At 35.1% G+C, this 27,881-nt stretch overlaps 2 protein-coding genes across 4 annotated transcripts in view; both read right to left on the reverse strand.

The window, feature by feature from the left end:
• Nucleotides 1–1,505: 1,505 nt before the first annotated feature.
• Nucleotides 1,506–5,598, reverse strand: FAM50A_1 (Protein fam50a; the record flags this gene model as incomplete). 3 transcript variants are annotated; one of them, XM_035732714.2, is made up of 5 exons in its annotated part: nt 4,806–5,598; nt 4,626–4,772; nt 4,499–4,588; nt 4,294–4,454; nt 1,617–2,127 (listed from the first exon to the last, which is right to left on the reverse strand). In XM_035732714.2, the coding sequence occupies exons 1-5, from the start codon at nt 4,992–4,994 to the stop codon at nt 1,617–1,619; spliced, it is 1,098 nt and encodes a 365-aa protein (XP_035585879.1). In that variant the 5' UTR covers nt 4,995–5,598. The 3 variants fall into 3 exon arrangements, with proteins under 3 accessions (XP_051067531.1, XP_051067530.1, XP_035585879.1); XM_051214367.1 differs by having other exon boundaries at nt 1,506–2,127; nt 4,294–4,588; XM_051214366.1 differs by having other exon boundaries at nt 1,506–4,454; nt 4,499–4,772.
• A 7,602-nt stretch (nt 5,599–13,200) lies between these two features.
• The window catches only part of MS3_00006244 (uncharacterized protein), a 35,928-nt gene continuing 21,247 nt past the window's right edge, over nt 13,201–27,881 (reverse strand). The window contains exons 2-4 of the mRNA XM_051214368.1: nt 26,622–27,532; nt 19,752–21,800; nt 13,201–14,822 (exon numbers count right to left, since the gene is read on the reverse strand). Of these exons, the coding sequence (XP_051067532.1) occupies nt 14,697–14,822; nt 19,752–21,800; nt 26,622–27,532 (3,086 nt within the window). The 3' untranslated portion in view covers nt 13,201–14,696. The remainder of the gene's footprint in view (nt 14,823–19,751; nt 21,801–26,621; nt 27,533–27,881) is intronic.

A 27,881-nucleotide genomic window follows, 5' to 3' on the forward strand; every position in this document is an offset into this window, starting at 1 on the left:
AATGGACAGCTCAGAACCAATTAGACGATCTGGACTTCGCAGATGACCTAGCCCTCCTATCACGTACACGTGAACAGATTCAGATAAAGACAGCCAATGTAGCAGCAGTCTCTGCATCAGTAGGCCTCAGCATACACAAAGGGAAAACCAAGGTCCTCAAATTCAAAGCGGAGAACAGCAATCCAATCACCCTTGATGGCGAAACTCTGGAAGATGTAGAATCCTTCACATATCTGGGAAGCATCGTCGATAGACATGGAGGTTCAGATGCAGACGTAAAGGCGAGGATTGGCAAAGCAAGGGCCGCATTCCTACAATTGAAGAACATATGGAACTCAAAACAACTTTCAACCAATATCAAAGTGAGAATCTTCAATACGAACGTCAAGGCAATTCTACTGTATGGAGCTGAAACTTGGAGAACTACAACAACCACAATCAAGAAAGTACAAGTATTTATAAATAGCTGTCTACGCAAGATACTCAACATCCATTGGCCGGATACCATCAGCAATAGCCTTGTGTGGGAGAGAACAAACCAACTTCCAGCTGAAGAGGAAATTAGGAAAAGACGATGGAAATGGATAGGACATACATTACGCAAATCGTCAAACTGCATCACGAGGCAAGCTCTAACTTGGAATCCTGAAGGGAAGCGGAAAAGAGGAAGGCCAAAGAACACATTACGTCGGATAATAGAAGCAGATATGAAAAGGATGAATTACAACTGGAAGGAGCTGGAAAGGATTGCCCAGGACAGGGTTGGATGGAGAATGCTGGTGAGCGACCTATGCTCCTTCACGAGGAGTAACAGGTGTAAGTAAGTAAGTAAGTTTAGGATCAGCAGAAAAAAAGCCAGCCGTCTAAATCCTATTGTGGTTGCTAGTTGTCAGCCAGGCATATCTGTGATTTCAAGGAAAATGGTACTCCATGTGGGCCTCGAACCCATGTTACAGTCGAAGACATCATAACAGGAATATCCAAGTACATGCTGATTTTATAGGGGTGAGATACTTGCATTGCTTGATCATCAACCAGTATCACGTATAGTTCCATGTTGATTGGAGCCTATGAATCACTCTTTAGAGAGCACTTACAAGAAGTATAATCTATAATGTTGTATTTTAAGATAGCACATTATGATTACACAAAATGTGTCCACTGGAAATTTACTTTACGTCGCTTCCAATTTACTAAGATCATTTGTGGTCATTCAAGTTGCTAAGCATCAACAACGCTACGGTGGTTGTCATTAGAAAACCAAAGTTAGAAAGTTTTACTTCAGTCCTGTGAGGATTATGCACAAAATTCCACAACGCATCTGATCTAGAGGTATTACTTGTCACCTCCACGACTTAACTCTTACCAACAACCCCAGTGGTTTTTTATTACATACAGTTTTTACATTAACACTTGGAGAATTTATTATTACTATTACTTAATATTCTCTTGAAAAACTCCTCATTCTATCTAGAAGTAGTAACGAAAAACTAGATATTTTGCAAATTATTGATTTTATGTTATTTTGATTATATACAACAAATAAGAAATGTAAATAATAAGCCAAATTATTGTACACTTAGTCGAAAGTTTGAAAGGAAAAGAAAGTAAATAATTCATTTAACAGTAATCTTTGCAGACATTTTATCTGATACAGTGTAATGATCCCAATTCTTTGCAGGATCATACGGTTCCCATCGACTAGCGGGGAAAATGTGTTTATTACGTTCATACCAGCTACGTAAACAGACTTTTCCAGCATGTGATTCTTCTTTTTCTACATTTGCATCCATCCGGATACGAACATCGTCGTGAACATCAAAGCAGAATAATGGTCCAGATTTACCACGAGCCTTAGTTACAATAAAATCATAAAATGTATAATGATGAGGAATAATCAAATCTTCTTTGATATACATCATTTGATCTGCACTGGCAGACTTTAATTCAGAGAAGTCTTTACGGAGTTGCTCTACGCAACGATGTAAAAATAAATGAATGGAGTGCCCCTTTTTCATCCGAACTTGTTTGCGGTGTCCAGATCCATCCCAGTAGCTGTACGTGATAACTATTTCCTCTTCTTTGATCGCAGCTTGCTTTGCCACCCATTCCCTTCGAAGTTCTTCTCTGAGATATAAAAAAGTGTGATGCTAAATTTTACTGAATTTCTATCATAACATCAACAAGAATTTGGAATAAAGCAGTTTAACTTAACAAAGCAGTGTTATTTTCAAAGCATGTTGAATTTCAAAATATGGATGGGTACAGTGATAACGGACCAATCTAGACATATTTTTCAATGGGAGTCACATAATTGAAACGTCTATGCAATCGGAGGTAAATCTTGCCTTTTCCTTAAATACTTACGAAAACATAAGTTAGAATTATGTAGCTACTGTATCTATTCATTGAAAGTGCTTACTGATGAGAATCTGCATTTGGCTTTATGAAGCATGTCTGACAGCAAAACATCGATTTCTTGTGTGTGCGAAAACTGATTACAGCTAAATGGCAATACAAATAGTAGTTTATATGTATTCCTTTTTTAACTATCGACTGAATGACATAAGAAAATTCTAAAAACGTTTTAGCTTGGTGATGAAAGCATATAACTTCTGAAAATTAGGCTCTAGATTAGAAACCAGACATATTTACCTTTATCTAGGCAGTTGAAGAGTACCTCTAAACCATGCACAAAGTATGATTTAAAGATGAGTACATTTAACACTAAATGTTGTTGCAAAGTTCTAAGACAATTATTAGGAGAAAGATAAAGACTACTGTATGCGCTTAACACTGAAAATTTACTTACGAGACCATGGATGCTAGTCAGTCAGCTACAACGTAGGACCAGGCACATATATGCATCGGTCCAAGTTGCCATACCTCATTAACACATCAAGATGGACACTGGATTCGTAAAAGTAGTTAATTCAGAGGTGGTAATATATAAGCGAAAGATTGCAGTAAGGATATAGTACAGGAAGAAAGAATTAGTTCGTAGGAAGAAAGATATGAAGCGATTTTAATCTCTTAGTTTAGGGGAAGACAGAGAGTGTATACACCTAAACCATTGTGATCGATTCTGAGCAATGTCACCAAGAGTCTCCAACCATTGGTTACGATAGTCACGCGGGCCCCAACCAAGTAGTCTGCATCTACCAACATGGCTCAGACTAGAAGTTAGTGACTTCAAGCACCGATGCCACGTTTTAGTTTGGCCACCCCTAACTTTCTTCCAACCATCCCGGACACCGGTTAGCATTGCACGTCGTGGTAATCGGTGTTTGGGTATACGTAACACGTGGCCCAACCATCTCAGTCGATGAAGATTCACAACCTCATCAACTGATTTACCATCATTCCCTAATACCCTGCGTCGAACCTCACTATTACTTACCCGGTGATCCTAGCAGATGCGAGCAATATTTCTGAGGCATCTGTGGTCAAATACTAGTAAATAAATAGTGATGGTGGCTTAGTGGTAAAGGGGTCCAGAATCCAGTCACTATATTGCACGTATCATACTTATAGTGTAATTTGTAACCAAGTACAGTAAATCAAACTTAGTAAGTGGTTTTGACAACTAAGCACGAGTTTTTGAACCCAACCACAAGCCAAATTGTATGTCATTTAAGAATTTTAGAAACTGATAAATAAATGAACCTAACAAGTTGTGCACCGTCTTTTAGAAAAGAAGCGGACAAATTACCTGATTCATCTATATCAGTGTATCTTAAGTGATATACGAGTAACTGGGCTTTTATGACGCCGTGATGAAACCAGATCACAACGTAAAAAATGATTCGGCGAGTTTAGATGACAAAACCAACCTGAATAAAAAAGACAACCGAGACTTAAAACCCGGATTCAAAGACGAGATGTAGCATGGCATACAAAAGATTTTGTTCAGATCACATAACCAGAAAGACTATAATTTATGGACGAATTAATCAGATTTAAAATAAAAGGTTTAGGATTTTGGCGCGAGACTTATTCACCCGCTGGTTTAAATAGCGTCTGGGCATTTTAGGTGATGTCAGTTCGTGATGAAAACCGTAAACCTAATTTCTAACCCTAACCATCAACTGGAAACCATAATTCCGACTCCTAACACTGCCTTATAACCCTTATTTAGCCCTATTAAGTAGGTGGACATTCTCAAGGTCATTTTAGCGTCACTCCATAAATGATAGTCTCGCCACATGATAAATAAGTCTATCAACGTTTGCGACGAAACTGTTACGGAAAACTTGCAACAAAACTATACAAAACGCTACGTGTATTACTCACCTTAGGCGTTTTTCTTCTTCATCTCTGTCAATATCCGGTAGAAAACTGGTGTCAACGGTTGGATTTTTCCCCAAGCGTCTTCGTTTAGTACAAGACTCACTATCAGACTTAACGGCACTTTCGCCGTCAGTTAGAACTTCTGACTGGAGATTTTGTTCAGTCTACAAACCATCTTGAGGGATCTAAAATGTAGTACAACTTTTACTTTCTCGGGTGACTCGGAATTCTGCACAGCGGAGATAGATGGCTTAATTTCGTCCTCAACATCTTCTTCCTCAGAGAAAGACAACAAAGACTATGTCATATAAATAGGTGCAAACAAAAAGACCCACAGGCTGAAGTTTATTTTTTTTTTCCAGTGTGGAATTTTCTGACTTATGTGAGAGTCCTTTCGAGTTTCCTAGAGCTAATTCCTTCTCTCTTTGTGTCAGATAAGCCTTTTGTCGCGCTTTCATTTCATCTAAAGTCACCAAGCCAATCTAAGTGTGGGTTATATAAGCTAAATAACATACTGTGTTATTCTTCAATTGATATTCAATGGCATCATAATGTACAGCAAACTTAGTAGACATTTCACCAACACGCATCTCTGCCTCGAGTTTTCTTTTCTGAAGTTCCAGTTCTTGTCGTTCCTTTTCACGCTGTTTCATCAACAGAGCAGCTCTTTGAGCCTCCCTAGCAGCTCCTTTAAAAGTAGCCATCTTCAAGTGAGTACGAAACTCGCGCCGCTATGTGAACTGTTAGAGGCGGAAAAAAGAAGATATCATGGTGTATTAAAAACCTATATTTTCATCCGGCACAAATAATAAAAAGGACACTGTGTATCACTGAGACTGAAAGCATTTCTTTCTGCTAACTTTATTACGCTGTGTTTTTCTTTGTAATTGTTTGTGTAATCGTGTAGCGTAACCGTCTGTACTTTTAGATAGATGAAGATAGAATAGAAGATTAGCCTAACGATCTTTCATCCCCAAAAGCGAAGAACAGTGAACAGTCCCATGCAGGCGTCAACCTGATTGAGAATGTGACATGGTGTTTAAACGAACTAAAGTTTTTCTAAATTCTTTTTTCAAACTTTTATACTGAAAATTTGATTGAGGCTGTTTGTAATAACAAGTCACAAGGAGTTCGAATACCTGGTTTCTCTCAGGGAGTTGAATTACGAATTACGTGTCCTAATCCAAATTTCCCCAGAGGATGATTTATTCAGAACCTGTAAGATCGTTTAAAAGTAGGTGCGCAGAAACTTCAACTAGAATACGTTGATGAGAATCTGCATACAATGGACAAAACACTATTCCCAAGAAAATTAGAATTGGAGGGCAATCGCGAAAGATAAGTCTTGGTCCTTTTATTTAACTGAGGGTGTTGAGGGGAACGTTGCCCTCATGATGAACTTCTTGGGGTCTGGCCATCACTTCTTCTGCACTGATCTTACTGCTCCAGACTAACTGTATAAATAAATAATCTGGTGGTAAGTCTGAGCTTATGAGTTCTTTAAACGACTTTAGTCGTTTGTCTCAGATGTAGTTTGCATGTTGCGTCAGGTATTTGCTTTGAACATCAACTTCATACATCTCGTCACCGACTCTTCTTACGATGACACCTGCTACCCACACAGGTACCCATTGTCAAAAGTCTATTACTTCCACTGGTAACTCATCCTCTAGTGATTATAATCTTGTCTTCCTCTTTGTGGGTACATACTATCAAATGAAGTCCGGATCTTCCTTCCAAACACTGAATTATCAGGGGAGATACTGTTGGGTGGGGCCGGATTTAGGGTTATTCTGCATGCTCCTAAAGTTCTAGATAACCTCCTCCATCATGCATTCCCCTTGTGACTGAATGAAAGCTCTGTTTAAAGTATTAGCAACACACTTAGCTTGACCGTTTGTCTGGGGCTGTTAGGGTGGTGACTGAATGTGTGTAATCGTGAACTGAGGTTCATTGTCTTTAACTAGGGTTTTCGGAAGACCAAACTGTCCGAGAATCTTATTCAGCACCCTTATTGTTGATGTCGATGATGTCTGACGCATTAGCTAAATCCCTGGCCATTTCGTAAATCAGTCGATGGTAATAAGGTGTTGACCATTTACTGGTCCAGCCAAATCAGCATGAACACTGGGCCATGGCTTTCCTGCACTCGGCCACGAGGTGGTTGTATTTGCAGTGGCAGTTTTGCGGCTTGTGCACACAGCGGGCATTCCTTTATGATAATTTCAACGTCTCTACCCATCAGTGGCCAATATTCATAACTACGTGCTAGTGACGCAATACGCTGCACACCAGAATGACCTGAGTGCAGCTGTTTCAATACTCGGTATCTGAGGGTGGTCGGAATAAGTAGGCGTCTCCCAGACAATAGACAAGAGTTCGTAATAGACAACGCGCCGCATCGACGGAAACACAACAGCCTTTTTTGGCCAACGTTCATTGTTATTAGCTTTATTCAATACTATATTTTTGGTACAATAGGGAATTCTCAACATGAAGTATTTCTGCGAGTTTCCGTTTTTTATTTCTTGATCGATATTGGTGGCAAATATTTAGTGATATTAGTATTTCAGAGGTCGACATCTGAATAATATTCATTCTTTTCAATCCTTATTGTCAACCATCACGATGTCTCCGATTGAAACTTTTTGTAACTTGTACAGTGAAATGTCGTAAACTATACACAAACGTATTTGAATAGGTTGTGCGATTAGTCGACGTGATGATGTCTTAAAGCAAACAAGGAAACAGGTAACTTGTCGAACTATCTGGGTGGCAGGAACAGGTAGCCCAGATATTCATTCATATATTTTGCTATGTACTAAAGTTCAAAACCGATGGTGTAGCATCTTGAACCATATTTACCGTTTCTGGTAAGGGGTTAGTCGCATCTGACATAACTCGTTTCACCTCTGCTTCAACTGGTACTGTCGCAACGGCGCAATTCTCATCGGTTGATCAGTTTGAGTTGATCAATCTCGATAACGCATCAACCTGTCCAAAGCTGACCGTTGATGTATCACAACGTATTATAAACAAGAAGATTATCCCACCTCTGCAAGCTATTTGCGGCGTATACTGTGATGCCTTTCTTTGAACCAAAAATTGATGTAAGGGGTTTATGGTCTGCTAAGAGTGAAATGTCGTAACTAAATTGTTTTATAAAATATTTTTTACTACAAAGATAGTTGTTGGTGTTTCGTTTTTTCTATTTGACGTCCTAGATGCACGTGAAATAGCTTCCTCAGAAAGATTTAGGAAAATGGGTGGAATAACATCTATGAGTCCGTAGTTCGATGCACTAGAGGCAATGATTGTTTTGCGATTAGGGTTAAAATGAGTTAGCAGCATATTCGATGACAGCATTTTCATAAAAGCTCTTTTGACATTAGGGAGATCAGTGCCATTTCGCTTCTTTGCTCAGGCGTTCAATTAGAGACGCACGATGTTGATGCATGGATGGAAAGAATTAGGCCTTATGATTTCTCAACCCCAAGAATGATCGTCGGGTGTTTAACTCAAATAGTGGTGGCATTTGCTTTATGGCTTAAATATTCCATGGATCCGGGCGTCTTCCGTAGCGACTGACGACAAATTCAAGATACTTGATTACAGTCATGAAAAAGTTACCTCTCTTGCTTTAGTTAGAAATCATGGTACTTAATGGGCACGAAAACCTTATTCAAATGTCCAAATGATCCTTCTGTAGCTGTGCCAGAAACGTCGGTGTCATCCACGTAAGCCAAGACACCCGGAACGTCTGTGAGCATTACATCCATAATTTGCTGGAATATGGTCGGAGCTGGCTTGAATCCAAATAAAAGTCGAGTATGGTGATGGGAGCCTCGGTGTGTTTTAATGGTAACCAATTCTCTGGATCCTTCACCAGCTTCTATCTGCAGATATACGTTAGCGAGGTCAGTGTTTGGAAAAAATCTGCCTCTGTTCAGTTGCGTAAAACGATCATCTGGCGCGGGGAGTTGGTACTGGTGTCTTTCTAGGTAACTGCTTAGTCCAGTCGAAAAATCGTCACATATTCCAACTAAACTATTCAATTTTTTACTACTACAGTTGGTGTTGCCCAAAACTAATAACTAAATGGTTCAGGAACGCCCGAAACTCGCAATCTATTTGGTTCTTTGTCTACTAAAGAGCACGCCGTACAAGACACTTTTGGTGTTTTGACGGGAAAATAGGTTTAACATTTGGTTTCAAATATATTTTATCTTTTATCTTCGTACAATAACCAAAGTCATTTCGAAAAATACTAGAAAACTTGTTTCAGTTTCTCGATCGTATGTGGATATGAAGATTTCTTGAGAGTTGAATGAGATATTTGATTTCAAATGAGATTAAATGACTGGTTGAGCATTTTTAATTCTGTGATCCGGTCGAAACCCAATAGATTGAGGGATTCGTCAGTAACCTAGCATTTGGATTTGATTATTAGGTTATTAAACCCAAAATACACTTGATAATCCAGAAATTTTAATCAGGGCTCCCGTTTCATTCTTTATGCAGTTGGTAGTAATATGAATGCTTGGCCAACCAAGTTCGTGCTAGGTTTTGCGAGAAATCAAAGTAACGTCGGATGTAGTGTTCAACTGCAAAATGATAATACTATCATTAACAGTAATGGATAAATACGTGCGTCAGCATTGGGGGTTAGGTTTCAACAGTGCATGTACACAATTGATCCTTTTTAGCATTCAATGATTAGATAAGGGTTTTCTGAGCTCGTAAAATCCCTGGTTGTGGCCAGTTACTTCACGTTTTGTGCATTTATGTCTTTTGAATGGACAGAAACAAAAGAAATGCTATGCCCTACAGTTCCAAAAATTAGTTGGAGGCCTTGCAGAGCGACATGAATTAGAGTCGTTGACATTACACATTCGATTTGGGTGATGAAAATTTCGCGAATCATGCTTTGTGACAATAATAGTGAAATGTTCATCAAGTCAAATGAATCCGAATTAATGTCAGATGTATGATTAGGATTTGAACTTTCCATCATTTTAGTGTCATTATTAAGATTAATTGTAAGAAGACGACACTTGTCTGTGCTATCTTTAAATGTGGTGTTTGAATTTCACTTTATTCTGCTTAAAATTCTATAACGAATATATGAGTCGGCCTATGATTGTAATCCATATGCAAGGTCAAGGCACTAAAACTGATCATCTGGAAGTGACCTCAACTCAAGAATTTGGCATGGCTTATTAATAGATGCAATATATGGAACAAAATCATCTCCAGGTCTCTTAGTAGTTCTGAGACGATCATATCGCAAATTACATATAGACGTCTCAGTAGTAAAACTTTCTGCTGACTTTTGTAAATTAGAATCAAAAGGAGAATTGTTGCGTTTTTTGACAAGATTTGAATAATTTTTATGTCCATCTGCTTCAAATTTTCAAAGTAAAGTTCTGACCTTTGCAGAGTCATCATGATGAGAAAAGTGAACTTCATATCTCTCCAACCATGATTCAAATGTGACACCAACTGACTACGTTACAGACATTATAAGAGCGCGAGAGAAAATATATTGAGCTACCGAATAAAGTGCACAGATACCTGTTTACATTTACATATGCACAGATATATATACAACTCTACACCTCAGGAAATTAATCCATTTATTAGTCTATGAGACGCACTTGTCATTTAGGTCACTTCTAGTTGGTTCGCTAAATCAGTTTTCAAGACTGGAAACCTAGATACTAACAAGACTTTCTAACTACTTATGTGAGGGGGGATTGAAACGAATAAATTTATTTCCTCAACTTGACAGTATAATTAGAATAGATCTCATATTAACGTTCAGCATCATGAATGAAAGCTTTATTGTCAACATATTTTGATTTTCTTTTATCTTTTAAGCTAATCATTTAGAAAGCCTTTACAAGTTTCAAAAACCACGATCGATGCTTTGGTATTACGGTCTTATCATCAATGCAAGACCAGCTTCAAGGCTCCTTCATCTATGTAAACCACACAACGACTTTGAGTATGAGATGAGCTTCGTTACCGTAGAATGTCGCGTAGTAAACATGGAAGTATCGCAGTATTGTATACTATATGAACACAGCACATTTCGAAACAAATGGTAAGGTAGCATTAGGCATGTGGAGTAATATAATGTTTCGAATTATTTGGATTATAGTACGAAATAAGAGTCCCAGAAATAACGCAATTGAATCAAGAAGTACTAGACAAGCACGGACGAATGTATTGCATTTAAAATTTAGGTATTTTCTCCATTTGTAGAAATGTGCCATGTTACCTAGACATCTGTATTAGATCCCCGTTAATTACCAACATTGGTGCCTATGTATGCAAATCTTCCAAAGCTTTTCTGTTAAAAGCAACTTGGTTTGTTGGTGCTAGTTTTTTCGTATTTCGGGATCTTGATTTTTCCCTTGCGTATGTTAAAGACTGTTGTTGCAGATGCAGCTGCTACAGTGATGTAAGGGATAGGAGAACCAAATAATCTGTGAAGTTCGAATAGTCCGGATGCGCCCAACACGCCCACCGTACTTTGTGCTTCTCCTGAGATATGGAGTGCATAATACAGTCAACCATCAGAAGAAACAGAAAAAGGAAAAGTAAGCAGCCCTGTCTGACTCCAGTCCTTACCTAGAATATATCCGTCAGCTGTCCTCCATACATCACTTTGCATTGTAGTCCGTTCTGTAAATTCAGGATAATTTTGACGGCATTCTCAGGTACACCATAACGTTAAAGAAGGTTTCATAATGTTCTCCTATCCACACTTATAAACGCTTTGTCATATTCAATCAAGTTAGTGTATAGTAACGAATTCCATTCAATTGATTGTTCAACAATGACCCGTATTGTCGCGATTTGGCCCATGCACAACCGATCCTTATGAAATCCGGTCTGTTGATTTCAAAGTTGAGTGTCTATGGAATCATTTATTTGGTTCAACCACAATCTATTGAAAACGTTTTCTGGTACTGATTATAGTGTGATTCCTTTGTAGTTCTCGCACTTGCTCAGCTTTTTCCTTGGTATTTCGATGAATTATCCCTCTTTTCAGCCTGTCTGTAACACTTGTTCTTCCTTCCAAACATTTCCAAATGGGATCTGGAGTATCTTTACAGCTTCTTCTATATCTGACTTCAGTGCTTCAGCTGGCATGTTATACCGTCCTCCTATCTCAGCGTCCTTGTTCTCTCCAATGACATTGGTAATATTTACTAATATAACCACGGCAACATCGTTGAGGAGATCTGTACGTAATCGTTCGGTGTTCGGAGGGCTCGGTACCTGCTTAAGCCTGCTTTCCATCGTACAGCGTAGGCAGCCAACCAGCTCTTCAGAGCGATCTGTCCACTCGTTCCATTGCTTTTGAATCTCGGTAGTCAGTCTGCTCTCTTGTTCCTCAATCGGTCGACCTGGCTTAGCATATCTCTCTACTAACTTGTGTGTTATTGTTCTCCATGGGGTTTTCTATTTTTTGAGTAGGTCTTATAATATTTGGAATATACTGCCGAGAGCCACCCTGGGTTTACCGAAAGTTGTTTTAAACTTTTGCAATACTACTTGCTCAGTAGTTCGATGGTGTTTCAGCTTGGACACCACCAGATGGTAATCTGAAGTTATATTATCTTCTCTCTTTGTTCTTACATCTTCCATTGATATTCTGAACTTTTATCTGTGAAGATGTGATCGATTCGATTTTTAGTAGTGGGGCCTGGTAAAACCCATGTGGCCCTGTTTATGTATTTTTTGAGGAAAAATGCTGTCTCCTAAAACCGTATTGTTGAGCTCACATATATTTGCAAGTCTTTCACCGTTCTCAGTCGTTTTCCTGGTATGTATTGCTTTATGCCTTCACACCTGTAGTTGTCCATACCGACGTTCACGTTCAGGTCCTTCATCAGGAACATCCTGTGTTTTCCTAGTGGGTGCATGGCAGTGTAATTTCCCCCTTTTTTCATTGGTAGTTCGACTATACCAGGTCCATGAGATTCCTACCTACAAGGGCCATCAATACTTCTTTGGATAGCATCAGTAAAACCCCTAGAGGTGTGCGGTATATTCTTCTTCATGACCGAAATGCAACAGGGCCTCTCCTAAAGTTTCATTTGTTATAAATACTGCCATATAGTATCTTCTCATACACAAAGATATTTGAACTGTCCTTTAGGATTCCTGTATCGTCTGGATACTTTATGTACCTGTACTAATTGTTGCTTTGGCTTCCAGAGAGGGCATCGAATCATGATTTACGAATGATCTTTACTCTCACAATGAGACATCATAGTTCTTCTACATGAAGAACCTTCAATTACCAGAGCATAGTTTAAGTGGTTTGAATGATTCTTTCCAGTCAGTGCTTCTTAACATGGTTATTTTTTTGCGAGATGTGACCGCAAACCACATACCAAACCGTCTGCCCTTATCTGGGTTTTGGATCGTCAGCAACGGTTGAAGGGCTCCAAGTGGACTTATGTGAAGTAGTAACACTAGTTATCTATCATGTATAGTCTCATGGAGAATATATTTGAGAGTGTAGTGATACAATGGAACGATTCAGACTTTGAGTTCTTTACTTCAGTTAGTGTAAACTAACATCTCAAATCCTAAGGGATGCACCAAGTTTCCTATTGAGTAACCCCAGAAACGTGAATGGGTCATGTCACTCGATAACAAACTTCAAGAATTATCTACGTGTGATGAGTACAAGGTGTGAGTACTTTCCAGTTATCTGTATTGTGACTTGGTTGTTCCTACTAGGGTTCGTTTTAAAAATGAACCTAAGCAGGAATTCTATAGGATGCTCAAGGGTGTTTATGCCCCTGTGTGTCATCATAAGATTTTTTCTTAGTAACTTATATTATGAAGGGCAATGATTCAACGATATAAGGCGTTCTCCATAGGGCTCGAAGTTAAGCACACAAACTGATCTTTTGACTAATCTGTAAGGATATTCCAGAGCATAGAAAAGGAATGACTATTTTACCTTACTCTAAATGGGGCTCGAGTAAAATTTTCAAAGTTTAAGTGGAAGATACCTTTTAGAAAACTTAGCAGGAACTAGCCTTTAAGTTATTATTGCAAGGTATTCTCTAAAGGTATTTCTGTCATAGTGGGTATAAGAGTTCATACTATAGGGCACCAAAACACCAAGATCTTTTCAGTCAGTGACCAGCGTTTTATTTATGTTTTGCAGCATGTTTCTGATGGATCATTTCACATTTTAAAGTGTTGGAAGTAATTTTAATGTAATCCACCCAACTTTGAAGTCGGTCAGGAACTCCCTGAAGCGGCAACTTGGGATACTAGTTTCACAATTTTTTTCTATGAAGCTTAAAATCACCAACAAAAGCAATATCCCCGGGAATACTAACTCAGGGTGATCATTTGTACAAATTAAAAGGGAAGAGGTCCTAGTACTAAACCCTGAAGGACCCAGCCACGACATTCTGCATTCCGAAGGAAGTTAAAGTTTGCTCTGACCTTAAAAAGTTGACTACTAAGATATAACGAAAGTCAGTCAATCAGTGATGACTTAATAACCATCAGCCTGAACTTACTGGTATGACACGTATGATCGACTGATTAAAAGCTTTTGGAAAATCTAGGTACATTACACCCACTTTCTCCCTACGACAGAAGGTGGTGGTTGAATTATTCATAGAGGAAGATATCATAAGTGAGCATAAAGCAAAATGTCTAAGTAATCTAATCATCTAAAGTCCTTATCTGAAGTCCTCGGAGCCAACGATTTTATTAGTGTTCCTCCAAAGAGTAATATCTCAAGAAATGATTCATTTGGGTAGGCATAGACAAAGTAACTATTTACTGCCTTTATCATCGGTTCATTCTGAGTTATTCTTTACATATGTTATGTGCTGGTTTTAGGGTACATATTTCTGTTGAACCATAAACTAAGGAAATACCACCTAGAGCCTTCAAATTTAACTTGTTCCACATTAGCCTCTGGTTTTTCACAGGGTATTAAATTAATTTTACTTGGGTTCGTTTTTTTTTACTGAATATCAGATGTGTTATAAATAATATTTGATTTTTTTTCTTTACAAATAACAAAACGAGAAAAAAAAGAATAAAATGAACAAGAAGTAATATTCAATAAAACAATAGGTAAGTGAATTATTTTCGATTACTATAGTGCATATAAGGTATATGTGTATACATTAAACATATAATATGTATACATTTGTTTTCTCTAAAAGAGATAAGATTGTTGATCCTTATGGTTTTCATTTTGTTGTGGTTTGCTTCCATCTAATGTTCAGATTTGAATGGTAACCTTGTTTGTTTATATGATGTTTATTTTGTCAATGGATTTATCTTCATGTTTAATAAATGATGCCATTTTTTTTTTGAAAAAAATACTTAATAGATTAAATGAAATATTACATTCGATATCGAAGTACTGAATCAATAGTACCACCGTTAGAATGTTGATTTGAGTGCAGATTTTGAAATTCATCTCTTGTTGTCCTACACCATTCTGAAGATGTTGAACCTCCTGAATTTTCCTAACACAAAAATAGAATATATTTTCAGTCAATAATATTTTAAGAGAAAATTGTAAATAATCTACCAAAAAATTGTTAAACGATTTGATCATCTTAATTAGATGACTACTACATTTGAAAGATAGTTTGTTTTTGCACGATTCATTTCACTATTCTTGAAAATTTAAACTCAGTAGTTTAAAGGTAAGAGACTCACTGCTGTATCTTAAGTGCTTGAACTCGATTCCTGATGAATTTCGAAGTATAAACTAATAAATAGCATTAAAACATTCGATTACCAATCATGAAATAATATAATTTTGGCGAATATTTTTTATCATGAACGGACTGTTTAACTATGTGTAGTGAAATGATATTAGTCGATTAATGTAAGCATTTAGACTGTTGAGTAAAATGAAGGCGCCATCGGTATACTACTTTCTTGAGAAGATTTTAGTGGATCGAATTATAATATAGTTCGTATACATTCTTCTTCTTAGATCTACAATATGGTGAGATAATAAATCAATATTATCAGTAGACTTTTATCTCAGTTCAGACTTGGATAACTCCACAGATCATGATTTCTCGGTGGAAAATTAAGAAAATCAAATATCAGCCATTGTGTAACCATTGTGTAAAAGACTAAAATTTAATTAGGTAATGTCCAAATAATTTCGATATGATTATAGTATAATATAGATGAGCTTGTAACAAACTCGAGGAGTTCTCAACCAATTAAGAAAGTCTCAGTAAATAGATAGTTTATAGGAAATAAAATAATAACACTACAAAATGTAAGTAGAATTTACATGTTTAATGAATCTATTAGTCTTCTACATGTTATGCTGTCTCTAAAGTATAAAAAAAAGCAAAGTGCGAATTCATACTTATGAATATAGATTATCTCTTTTCTCAAATATTTATAAGCACCTAAATAGATTTTTAACAGTTCCCATAGTGGTCTTCGTTAGGGTTAGGATTTCCATTATGAACTAACATTACCTACTTTTATTATAAATTTTATAATCTGATGATGATTTCTATCAAAAACTCAATGTCCTTAATGATAAACTCACCATTGTGAGATTTAAAAGTTATTGTCTCAGTCTCATATGGTGTTCTGAGGTGCATACTGTTTAGGAGTCTGAATTTTCATCATTCTTTTTCTGTAAGTAATTCATTATATAAGTACTCTTGCTATGAAAACTAATTGTGTATCTTTTGTTACATATCATTAAAATTTATTTGTAGAGATGGATGATGGTTAGCAGTGGAATCCTGGACGCACAGTCCTTCCTGTTTGAGACTCATCGACTGGATGTGCTTGAATCTCAGAGTTGGCGTTCACTCTAGGACTTGAACCCATAGCCGTTCGTTTCAAACGTCATCATGTTATCCACTTAGCTGCTGAGCCCAGATATTCACTAGCTTGTGATAGCCACCATCCGTCTCTGCTTATAATGCTTGAGACTTAAGGTAATATCAAAGTAATCCACACAGGATGCTCATATGTTAATAAGAGACTTCTCAATTACAGTCCTAAACATCAATGAAAAGATTCAAACAACTAATACAAAAAAGAATAAATTTTATTAATATTTTAACTAATATCATTTAATGTATTCAGTCTTATGTTTTGCTTTACTAACTTAATTATTTTATTTACATAAACTATTTAGTATTTCAGTTTAATAATTACATTAAATTTATATATAATTGTTGTTATCCAATGCGGAGCTTACAGAAATAAATAAAATCAAGACTCATTAGCTTAAGTATTCTAATCCAATTACATTATTATCATCAAAAAGTGGGGGTTTTGTGGAGATTTTTTTAGTAATTTTAATAGTTTGATTTGAGTCAACTAAAGCTAGATCACCATGGAAAACCTGGAAGCACTGGATGACCGTCTTGTCCTAGTATGAGACTCCTCAGTAGTGCGTATCCACGATCCCACCTCGCAAGATTCAAATCCAGGACCTATCAGTTTAACTCTTTCTTATCTACTATGATCTTGTTAGTCACATAATTGTGTTAACCCTTTAAATATGAAGCAAGATTAACAGACTAGTAATATGAATTTGTACACAATCTTTATGTCCTGTTACTTCTTTTCTTTTATAGAAATATAGTCTATATATATTTCATAATAAGCTTATTATATGAGTAGATATTTCAAGTAAACTCTAGTTTAATTATGAATAAAAGTTCAAAGGATAATGTACAGTTGTTCCATCATATTATTTTAAATCTTTATAGAAATATTCGTCCTTATTATCTACAATATTCTAGTTTGAAGTACTTTAACAATGAAATACATGACATGCATAAGATCATACTTTATGTGCTTAGGCATAGAAATTGATATTTCTATAGCCAATCAACTTGTTATGTATAATACAATCATCATTGAACTATATCAGAAGGAGATTTTGTGGATATTAATAATAATTTCAGTAGTTAAAATCATAAGCCGATTGAAGAGTCCTACAATAAGACGAAACAACCGTCCAGTACTTCCATATTTTCCGTTGTGGTCTAGATTCAATTGATACTATCCACAAAGACCCCTTCTGATAAAACTAAAAACTTTATTTATTTTCTGTATGTTTATTAATTGACTAATGAATTTTTCAATTTCATATATGACATCTATTTTTGATGAAATAAAAGTCAACATATTTTTTGAAGAAATATTCAATTAGTTATTCTGTTAACAGTAAAACTGGCTACGTAATCAGTAAGCGTGAACATATTCTTTGATTTTTTTTTGTGATTGAACTAAAAAGAATGAAAAAATGTAACACATCGTTTTTTCACTTCATTAAAATTTTAATTCATATGAACATGCGAATACAATTATTAAATTATTAGAAGTTAGTATTATACAAAGCAGATGGTCCCAGTCTCTCTCTCTCTCTCTCACTCCTCAGATTCATTAAGATACGTTATAGTCATCATCAACATCATCATCATCATCTTGAACAAGTTCTTTTTATCTAACAGAAAGAAAATAACTGGAAATTACTTTACATATAGGAAACAGTAACCAGATGGTGTAGCAGCTCTAATCGACACAGCTTTCTTTGTGGAATTTTACAGAGAATAAATATAACCATACTATAATAATTATTATTATGTATGAATGACCACTTAATTTATTTCCCTTCTTTTTACTAATCAGTACATAACCATAAAGTGTTTGTTACATAACTTTACTGACGAAATATGAGGGAGAGGTGGGAGGAAATAAATATGACTGGTTAGAACATTGTTAATTATATAGAGATTGTGGTTAGATATTTCAGTTCACTAATTTCTATTCATTCACTAATTCATACAAACATGTATACACATTAGCATACATTGAATAATGAATAAATCATTAAGATGCTTGTCCGTACAATTCAATACACAATCAAATTGTATAGACATTATTTTACTTATCTAATAATGAGATACAGAGAGAAAAATAATCCATCTGTCAAATAATTATTGACCTGATACAATTGATAAGTTCTCTGTACTTGTGAATTTGTATTATTTTAGTCAAGCGTTTTATTTTCTGCTACATAACATTTTTTGTTTTGTTTAAAAGAGAAAGGAACAATTAAGATATTAAGTTGAAAACAAAACAAAAAATAAAGGGATTTTCCTTTTAAGCAAAGTTGGATAGGGGCTAACAGTAAAATCCTCGACGCGTGTTTCGTCTTATTTGGGACTCGTCAGCTGGATGTTCTTGCATCCCAGAATTGATGTTCACTCCGAGACTCAAACTCAGTACCTTTTGCTACAAATTCCATCGCGTTATCCACTTGCTTATAATGCATGTAAATTAAGGCAACGTCGAGGCAATACACACAGTATGCACATATTGCTAATAAGAGACTGATTAGTGGGAAGATTCAAGTAAACAATACCAAGTGGATCTTCATTTTGTTTTAAAAATGTTTTATTGATGTATCGTAAAAAACCACACAAAAATTGATTTGAAAAATTAAATGATTTTTTTCTTAAAAAACAAACAAACATATTTTTATCAGAAGAGGTTTTGTGGAGATTGTAGTAATTTCAACAGTTGAGATCATGGAAAACCTGGAAGCACTGGAAGTCCGTTTCGTCCTATTGTGGGACTCTTTAGCAGTACTCATCTACGACCCCGCCTCGCGGGATTCAAATCCAGGATTTATCAGTCTCGCACTCGAAAGCTTAACCTCTAGACCACTGATCTGGCATCCAATAATAATAATGTCTAAATTCAAACAATCCACGAAAGTGAGTGACACATCTAACATTGTCCTGGGTTGGAATCTCTCAGGGGGCGGGATCGTGGGTGTGCAACGCTGAGGAGTCCCATACTAGGACGAAACGGCCGTCCAGTGCTTCCAGGTTTTCTATGGTGGTCTAGTTTCAATTGACTCATCATCTCAACGATTGATATATGGATAAGCTTACTTAAAATATGAATAAATTAAGTAATCGTTCTTTAGCGATCTCTACCACTTAAATATTCGTAGTTGATGCTGATAAGTGGTTGGTTCAAGAAAGGTTTATGGTAATTAAGATCAAAATGAAACTTGACCAGTGAGTAGATTATAATTAATCGATAAAGCATCAAGACAAGAGTTAGGAGACTAATGTTTACAGTCTTATCATAATTTAGATACATCCCTTAACCAACCTATCATAGTCGTAAATAAAGGTAATTGCTTTGTAACTTATTATGGGCCTGATTCGAATTACACATATAGTACCTTTAAGTGTATACGCTGTTTTTTATCTCTGACTTAAGTACTGATTTATTCGCAACTACTAGAGTACATAGTAGATAGTCCTAGGAATTACTACTTATTAGACCAAATTCAATCCTACCATTTATACTTTTCACACAATAATTGTCATCATAATAATCAACGCATCATATATACAAATTAATTTTCAACTTACTAAGTGTGAATAAATATTTGTGAAGGCAGTATTTATGGTACTTATTGGAACATTTTTCAGATTAGACTGTGATTCGTCAACTACAGATGAATCTTCAGTTTCTATGTTCGGTAGAAACCTGGGAATATTGGATGATGAATTAGTTTCATTCAGTTGTATAAAGCCAGATATTTGGTTGTGATAGACCCTGGAGTTATGTTCATTGTCCAATGGTGCATTGTTACTCTCATTAGTGTTTCCGTTTGTATTTACTGCCTCGTATTCTAGTTGCCCAGTTGATGTACTCGTATCGTTTGTCGTATTAATATATGGAGAGTCTACATTACTGACATACATATTACTTACATTACTGTTATCAGTAATATGACTGCGATTTCTTATGAAATGTGATTGTGGAAAATTGCGTCCTAATAATCGGCTAGATGATGATGATGGTGAAGAGGACATTGATAATGAAGGTAGTGATGCTAATGAAGATGATGTTAATGCTATTGAGTTCGACGAACCTTCCTGACTAGGAATTGTTAATGTAGAATTATTTGCAGAATTATCCGTATTTTCTAAATAGTGACTATGATAATTATTACTTATTTTACTTAGATTTCTTAATTTTGCTATTTTACTTAATGAAATTATATTTGTTTTAGTTTCTTCTGGGATAATATCTTCTACTGAAGCACTTATTGGTGATAATGTGGCATGTACATTTGTACCTGTATTCGAAGCTACAGTACATGTTGAAGTAATCAGACTGGAATTCAATGAACTTCTGTATTCTGAAGAAAATGATGGAATAAAAAATTGCGCGTTATTATTAAAATTGTTTTTACTGTATGGGAATAATGTGTTTAATTGCGTTTGGTCTGAAGTTTTTTGTTTCGGAAATTCACAAGCTTCATCAACCGTTACATTTTGATTTAATTGGTGATTATGTTGATGATCATGTGACAATTGCAATAATTTTTGATTTTCTATTTCATTGGCAAATAAATCATTCGAAGAAATATTTATATTTGGTTCAATTGAACTGATTGTTTGTTTTAATTGCTCACAAATATTTTGACTTTTGAAATATCTATAAGAAGGTGTAGGTGAAAAATTTACCCGATAATTATTAGATTGTTGTATTGAATAGTTATTTTGTTCATCAGATACATTTTCTGTACGCTTTTGTAAGTGTTCTGGAGTATTTGACAAGGAAATTGTTGTATGTGCCTGACAAATTCCTGCAACAGCAACTGCGGCAGCCGCAGCAGCGGCTCGCTGCATCAGTGGTCTAGAAGATAAATCTGGTAAAAATGATACAGAATTATTAGAAAAGTGAGGTGTTGTTATTATAGATTGCTGCATTGATGGTTGTTGTTGTGATTGTGGGAGTTCAGTAGAATGTGAATCAATATGACTGGATAATTCGTTATTTATCGAGAGTGATGTTGATGTTACCTCTAAACTGTTTGAAATCGGAGAAGTAGCTATAGGAAAAATATTACCTCGTCTTGGTCCAGGATTATTATCATTAACACTATTAGTATGAGGTGAGAGTGAAGTATATGACGGATATCCGGGGTTGAATGTAGGCGAAAACACTTTTTTAGGCATATAGGGTAAATTAGATCCATAATAGCTCATTAAAGTATTGGTGTTGGTTAGACCTGGTGGAATACCTAATGTGGACGTACTGATTAAACTAGCTGGCAGTGACATACAAGAAGAATATGGAAGTCCACCATCAGTGCCAATACTAGTACTACCATTATTGACGTTACGATTGTCATTATTATCATTATTATTACTACTGTCAAACAATGAATGACTGTTGACAACTCCATTTGGTGCCATAGTTATAGAATTTCCATTATAAATATTTGAATGTGTATAAGAATAAAGATGAGAACCTTGACTAGATGATTGATATGTATTACGTAAACTATGAAATGGTTGATTATATTGTAAATGTTGAATATGTCTATGTTCATGTTGTTGCTGTTGTTGTTTTACTAATTGCTTTTCTTGTTTACGATATTTAGCTCGTCTGTTTTGAAACCATACCTACAAAATGTAAAGAAAACCGAAGAAAAAATAAGATTATAGTTTAGAAAGTGTTAAAAATCAGTTGAAAATGCTTACATATATATATTCGAGAATTTCATTATGACATTAACCCACTTGAATAGTGAATAATGATTATAGTTATTAGTATACAGTTATGAAGTGTTGAGAAAAGTAGCATTAAGTCAATGATTTCATACTTATTAACATTTCGATAAATCATGTATTCGTAACACTATTAGAATGAGTGGAACTAGGAGTATTTAGTGCAATGTACGAATTTGTAATTAATAGATCTGTTCAATACTTACTCAAGTAGTCACGAATGAATCAGCAGTCAAGTGACAGATAAGACAGTGTACATATTTGAAGGTATTGTAATTTAATTCAAATGATATGCTTGACAATGTAAAAAGTAGTCACTATTATGTATAAATATCATGATTGTATAATCAAACTTCATTTTTCGACTAAAAATTTCAAAAGAAATGTTCATTATATTTTGGTTTTTAATGATTGGTTAGCTGAAGTTAGTTTATAAAGTTAATTCATTACTTTCAGAAACAACAGTTTAATGATCGAATTTATGAGTCAATTAAAGCTAGAAAACCTGAAAGCACTAGACGGCCGTTTCGTCCTAGTATGGGACTCCTAAGCAGTGCTCATCCACGATCCCGCCCCCCCCGCGAGATTCCAACCAAGGACCTATCAGTCTTGAGCGCGAACGCTTAAACTCTAAATCACTGAGTTGCCATCCAACGGTGTTAATGTCTAGCTTCAACCAATCCATGAAATTGCACCACCGTTCACCATTGTCTTAAGTGAGTTACTATCTCACAACAGACCCTGTTGAAATTCGCTGGTCACGGCTTCTCACTAGAACTTCAGATAATAACCATTGGAGACCCTTGGTTGGAGTTAGACATTAACACTGTTGGATGCCGGTTCAGTGATCTAAAGGTTAGGTGTTCGCGCGCCAGACTGACAGGTCCTGGGTTGGAGCCTTGCTAGGCGGGATCGTGGATGCGCTCTACTGGGTAGTCCCACACTAGGATGAAACGGCCATCCAGTGCTTCCAGGTTTTCCATAGTGGTCTAGCTTCAATTGGCTCATGAATTCAACTATTAAATTACGAAAATCTTCACAAAACCCTCTCCTGATAATGATATAATTGGTAAAAATAAATATCACTAGGTTTCTGTTTTATTCTATAGAGATATATAAGTAAGGCTTAACATGTAAATCTGCACAGTAGCCACTAGTTTGTAAAACAATTTGTCTAAATAGTTATGTTAACTTCATGGTGTTCATAAACTTTATTACCAATGACTAAATACACATGTTTCTGTTCACTATCTTCACTGCTATTCATTTGCAAAGTCTCTGAAAATACTGTTGTATATATTTCCAGTTGGTTTCATAATATTTCCTTAGTCGATAGAACACCGTATTATTTACGTGTACGTATTCTTTTGGAAGTGGAGTTTCATGAATACAAATCAGGGGACTATTTGGTGCTACTTAGCACATAGGCTAGAAATACTTACAATTAACTTTTGTATAATTATTTCTAATTTCGTTCTAATATTGTTCTTGACAATTACCAATTGTATTATCTTTCATCTGTTTGTCATTTTGTGTTTGATTCATTTTAGTTTACGACAATTCTAGTTTACGACTTTTCAACAGTATGTATTCAATAATAAACAGCATACAATTAAATTTTCAATAGACTGTAAAGGCGCTATAAGTATGAAACGCATGGAGAAATAGAATGAACTTTAAATGTGTAGTGACATTACTTCGTTAATCAATCGCCTCGATAACCATTATAATATAAATCTCAACGGTGTTTAAACTCAGAAGGCAATGAGAAGTGACAACTACAGTTTATTAGCTGATAGCGTAGATCACAAAGCTATAAGCACGTTGAGCGTATTTGAAGCGGTGTTGGTTCATTTGCCTTCTCCACTGCACGTTCTTTTGTTTTGCTTTGCTTCGCTTCGTTCTCTCTTCTTCGCTTCTTTCTCTACTTCCTTTTGATTATCTTTACCGACCAACGATTGTACAAAATATATGTATTCCAAAATCCATTCTCATGTTTGACTTATTTAATTCCGTTATTCAATAACGCGATCTAAGTCGATAATTACATACGATGATTGGCCATATATATATACATATATATCGACAGCAATCATTCAGACGATCTAATTAGAGTCAGATCTTGGATCAGTAAAAATGAGTTGATTATCATCATTTTATTACATGATTTATTCCTCTAAATATAATGAGTTTACTGTTCGATTTTCTTTCTAGAAACAGTTCAAAGATGATAATATTAAATTGATTAATACCCAACAGTTGATTTATATGTCTAGTAGGAGTTGTTTAAAGATTAGTTATATCACCATCAACACTAGACTAAACTCCATAAAACAGTAATTCTATGCTTACAACATCTTGGACTAATGAAAATAAAATAATTTAATTCTTATTTTGAACATGAAGATACAGTGGGACATCATTTAATTTTTTATCATTTTTAGTCTGTATACTATAAACTTAATATTTTAACTAATATATATCTATATTCTTAGTATACTCAAATTACTTGTAGCAAGTTTAACTTTTACCTTAGGGATAAATAAGTATAAAATAAATATTTATTCGATGATAATTTTAAACAAAATTCTTGTTGTTTCTCTTCTTTTTTTTCTTTCTCTTCATTTTCTTCTTCATCTTAATTTTATATTCATTTCAAGTATTTTTTTTCGGAAGAAGAAGAAGAAAAAAAAAGGAAAAACAACTTGAGAAACCGATTGAAAATAATTTAATTACATTTAGTTTACCTACTCGATTGAATAAACCGCCATTAAAGTGTTAAATGTTCAAGAAATTATATATATATATCATACGTATGTTCAACAGTTTGTTCAACTGTATTTTGTTCATCTATATAACTATTTAAAATTCAAAATAGATAATACTAGGTCAGATTAATTGTGTTAGGAAGAGAAATAAAATGTAGATTCATGTATATGTATTTAATTTTGTAATGTATTCGAGTATATCCTTATTTAACCACTTCATGGAACGAATCTATAATCAATTGAATAAATATGAAAATGTCAGTGATCAGTTTAATTTTTCTTTTTTTTCTCTCTTTTTTTTCATCTCAGTTCAATAACAACAGTAAGATGAGATATCATTATGTATTTCAACTTTTCTCCCAAAAAAAAACGAAAAGAAAACTGTAAAATGATGTTACTTGAAGTGCATTTGTGTTTCAATGATAGATACATTTACGAATAGATCAGCAAGACCGTTCCTATTTTTTTTCGTTTTTTTTTTGAAAATTAACTTCTCTATCCTAAACTTCTCGACATTAGTTATGTATAAATAATAAATACACAGTTTAAAGTTAACTTGATATATACGAAGAAAAAAAATGAGGGAATTAGAGTAGATTTAAAAAAGAACTAGTTAATTGTTCCCTAGGGTAGGAAGAGAAGTAACAGTGAGAATGAGAGTGTTTAAAAGAGAGAGGGAGGGAGAGGGACAACTGAAATAAGCAAAATATGATATATAACGGAGAAACTGAATAGTCAATAGACAAATAAATATTTCTCACTGAAATATGAGAAGGTTGGTAATAAGAAGATATTGGAAAGGATTAATAAAAAATGTATAAAACATTGACCTAAGAGAAAACTACTGTTTTCTTTCTTTTTTACATTTAGAATGTATTCATAAATTTCCCATGAATTTAATGTATCTCCAATGGATTTATTCTTTATTGTTTTAATTTTTTTGTTTCAACTAAATCTCCTTACTAAATATAAATAGGGTTGAAATGAATAAGAAAGATTATGATGTTGCAATCCTTTCTACTTTTTATTCACTTGGTATTGTTTGCTTGAATCTTCTCATTGATGTTTAGGACTGCAATGGATCAGTCTCTTATTAACATATATGCATATCGAGACAATACGCACAGTATGCATATATTGCCAATAAGAGACTGATCAGTTGCAGTCTTAGGCATCAATGGGATGATTCAAGTACACAATACCAAGTAAATTTAAATTTCACCCCATTGCATAAGCAAGTAGCTATCAGGACTTTGTATCTAAGTGGATAACGCGATGGCGTTTGAAGCGAACGGTACTGAGATCGAGTCCCAGAGTAACACACCAACTCTGAGATGCACGTACACCCAGCTGACGAGTCCGGAATGGGACGAAATGCACGTTCCGGATTCCACTACTAGCCATTATTCATCTGTTTTTATTGTTTAAAACCACGTAAAATTATGACTGAAAGATTTAAATAATAGTTTTTTTTTAGAGTATAAAACGTTTGTATAGCTTGTTTCTCGTTAAATAATGAACTGAATTTAGTTGAGTAACCAATGAAGACTACTGTACACTGAACAGGATTTTCATTTTGGAATAGAGAGTTAACTACTAATTAGATCATATGAATATTGAAATATTCTAAAAATCAGATGAACTTGGAAATGTGAGCCTTTAAATTCTAATTCAGCCTTTCAAAAGGATTCTTTTCGATGAGGCACATGAAAGCCCCAAATTCATAAAATATCTTCATCTGAGTGAAAAACAAAAAACAACTAACTATTTTAGTTCGATTAATTTTTATTATTTAGTTATATGTATACATATCCTCTTCTGTAATGTCTCTAAATGTACCCAATCGATATTCCTTCATTTCTTTCATTCAAATACATAACACACATTAACTATCATTTGAGATTATAGCAAAGAAAATATGATATTATAAACAAGGAAAGATATTTACTTGTATTCGTGCTTCATTTAATTTTGTCATTCTTGCCAATTCTTCACGACAATAAATATCTGGATAGTGAGATTTTTGAAAAGCTGATTCCAACTCTTGTAGTTGATCTTGTGTAAATGTTGTACGATGACGTCTTCTAGCTGGTGTGGGACATGAACTGGCTGTGGTTGTTGTTGTTATTGCTGTTGTCATCGCTGAGTAATGACCAGCTGTTCCAGTCAATGAAGCATGCTTTATTCCACCGGATGATGGACTTTCATCTGTAGACAAGGAATGTAAAGATTCTGGACTACAAGGTGATTGTATATTACTCAATGAAATATCATGACTAATTGCATATGGATTAATATTGGTAGCAGTACGATTTAATGAACTAGATCGTAAATGATGCATTGTATTTGATAAACAGCTTACACCATTGAACAGTAATGGTGGCTGTGAAGCATATGGATGTGGTAATGGAGGACCATTTTGATTCAATCCAGATGTTGAATTCGATGAGAGTGGAGGATTCGGAAACAGAAGACCTGCTGTTGAACTGTTAAAATTAAAACCGGTCAATGATTTCACAAACGAAGATGCAGCAGCAGAAAGACTTTGTTGAGTGATTGGATCAAATGGAAGTCCAGTATCTCCTGAATCCACTGAAAGTGTTTGATGATGGTTATGATGATGTGTTTGGTGAAAATGGGCATGTTGATTCGACTTCATTTCCTTATTAGATGGAGGTGATTGATCGGAACTGAAATCTCTCATATTATTAGCTGTTGTTACTGTTGATGATACTGATGAGAGAGAGGAAGAGGAAGAGGATGGTGGACAATCTGAATGAGATAAATTATTAAAAGGATACGCTGAATTCGGTCTCATAGGACTTGTAATATGCTGTGGTTTCATATCTGCAGTATAACCTATATAAGAAAATGATAAAGGGAATATAAATTTAGCAAGATAAAAATATTATATTTATTCGGAAAATTACTTACGGTTAAATGGTAGAAATTTTTTGGAAAACATTTTACTCTCAAACTAGACGTCATTACCGAAATCTTTGTCGATAGTGTGTTGAATATGAGCGGGATGAGAATGATGGCACGAATAAAAAATTAGATTTTTGTTAGTGGTAGTAGTAGTAGTAGTCTGGTGTGTGCCACTGATGTCAACAGATGTAAGTCGTAAGTATCAACAATCGAAAGTGGAATGTCTGGCGGTGGATGGTTGAGAAAATCGAAGAGAAGAGGACGAGAACAAAGAGTGGTT

This window comes from Schistosoma haematobium, chromosome 2 (genome assembly GCF_000699445.3).
Source record: "Schistosoma haematobium chromosome 2, whole genome shotgun sequence".
In the NCBI taxonomy this organism is placed as follows: domain Eukaryota; kingdom Metazoa; phylum Platyhelminthes; class Trematoda; order Strigeidida; family Schistosomatidae; genus Schistosoma; species Schistosoma haematobium.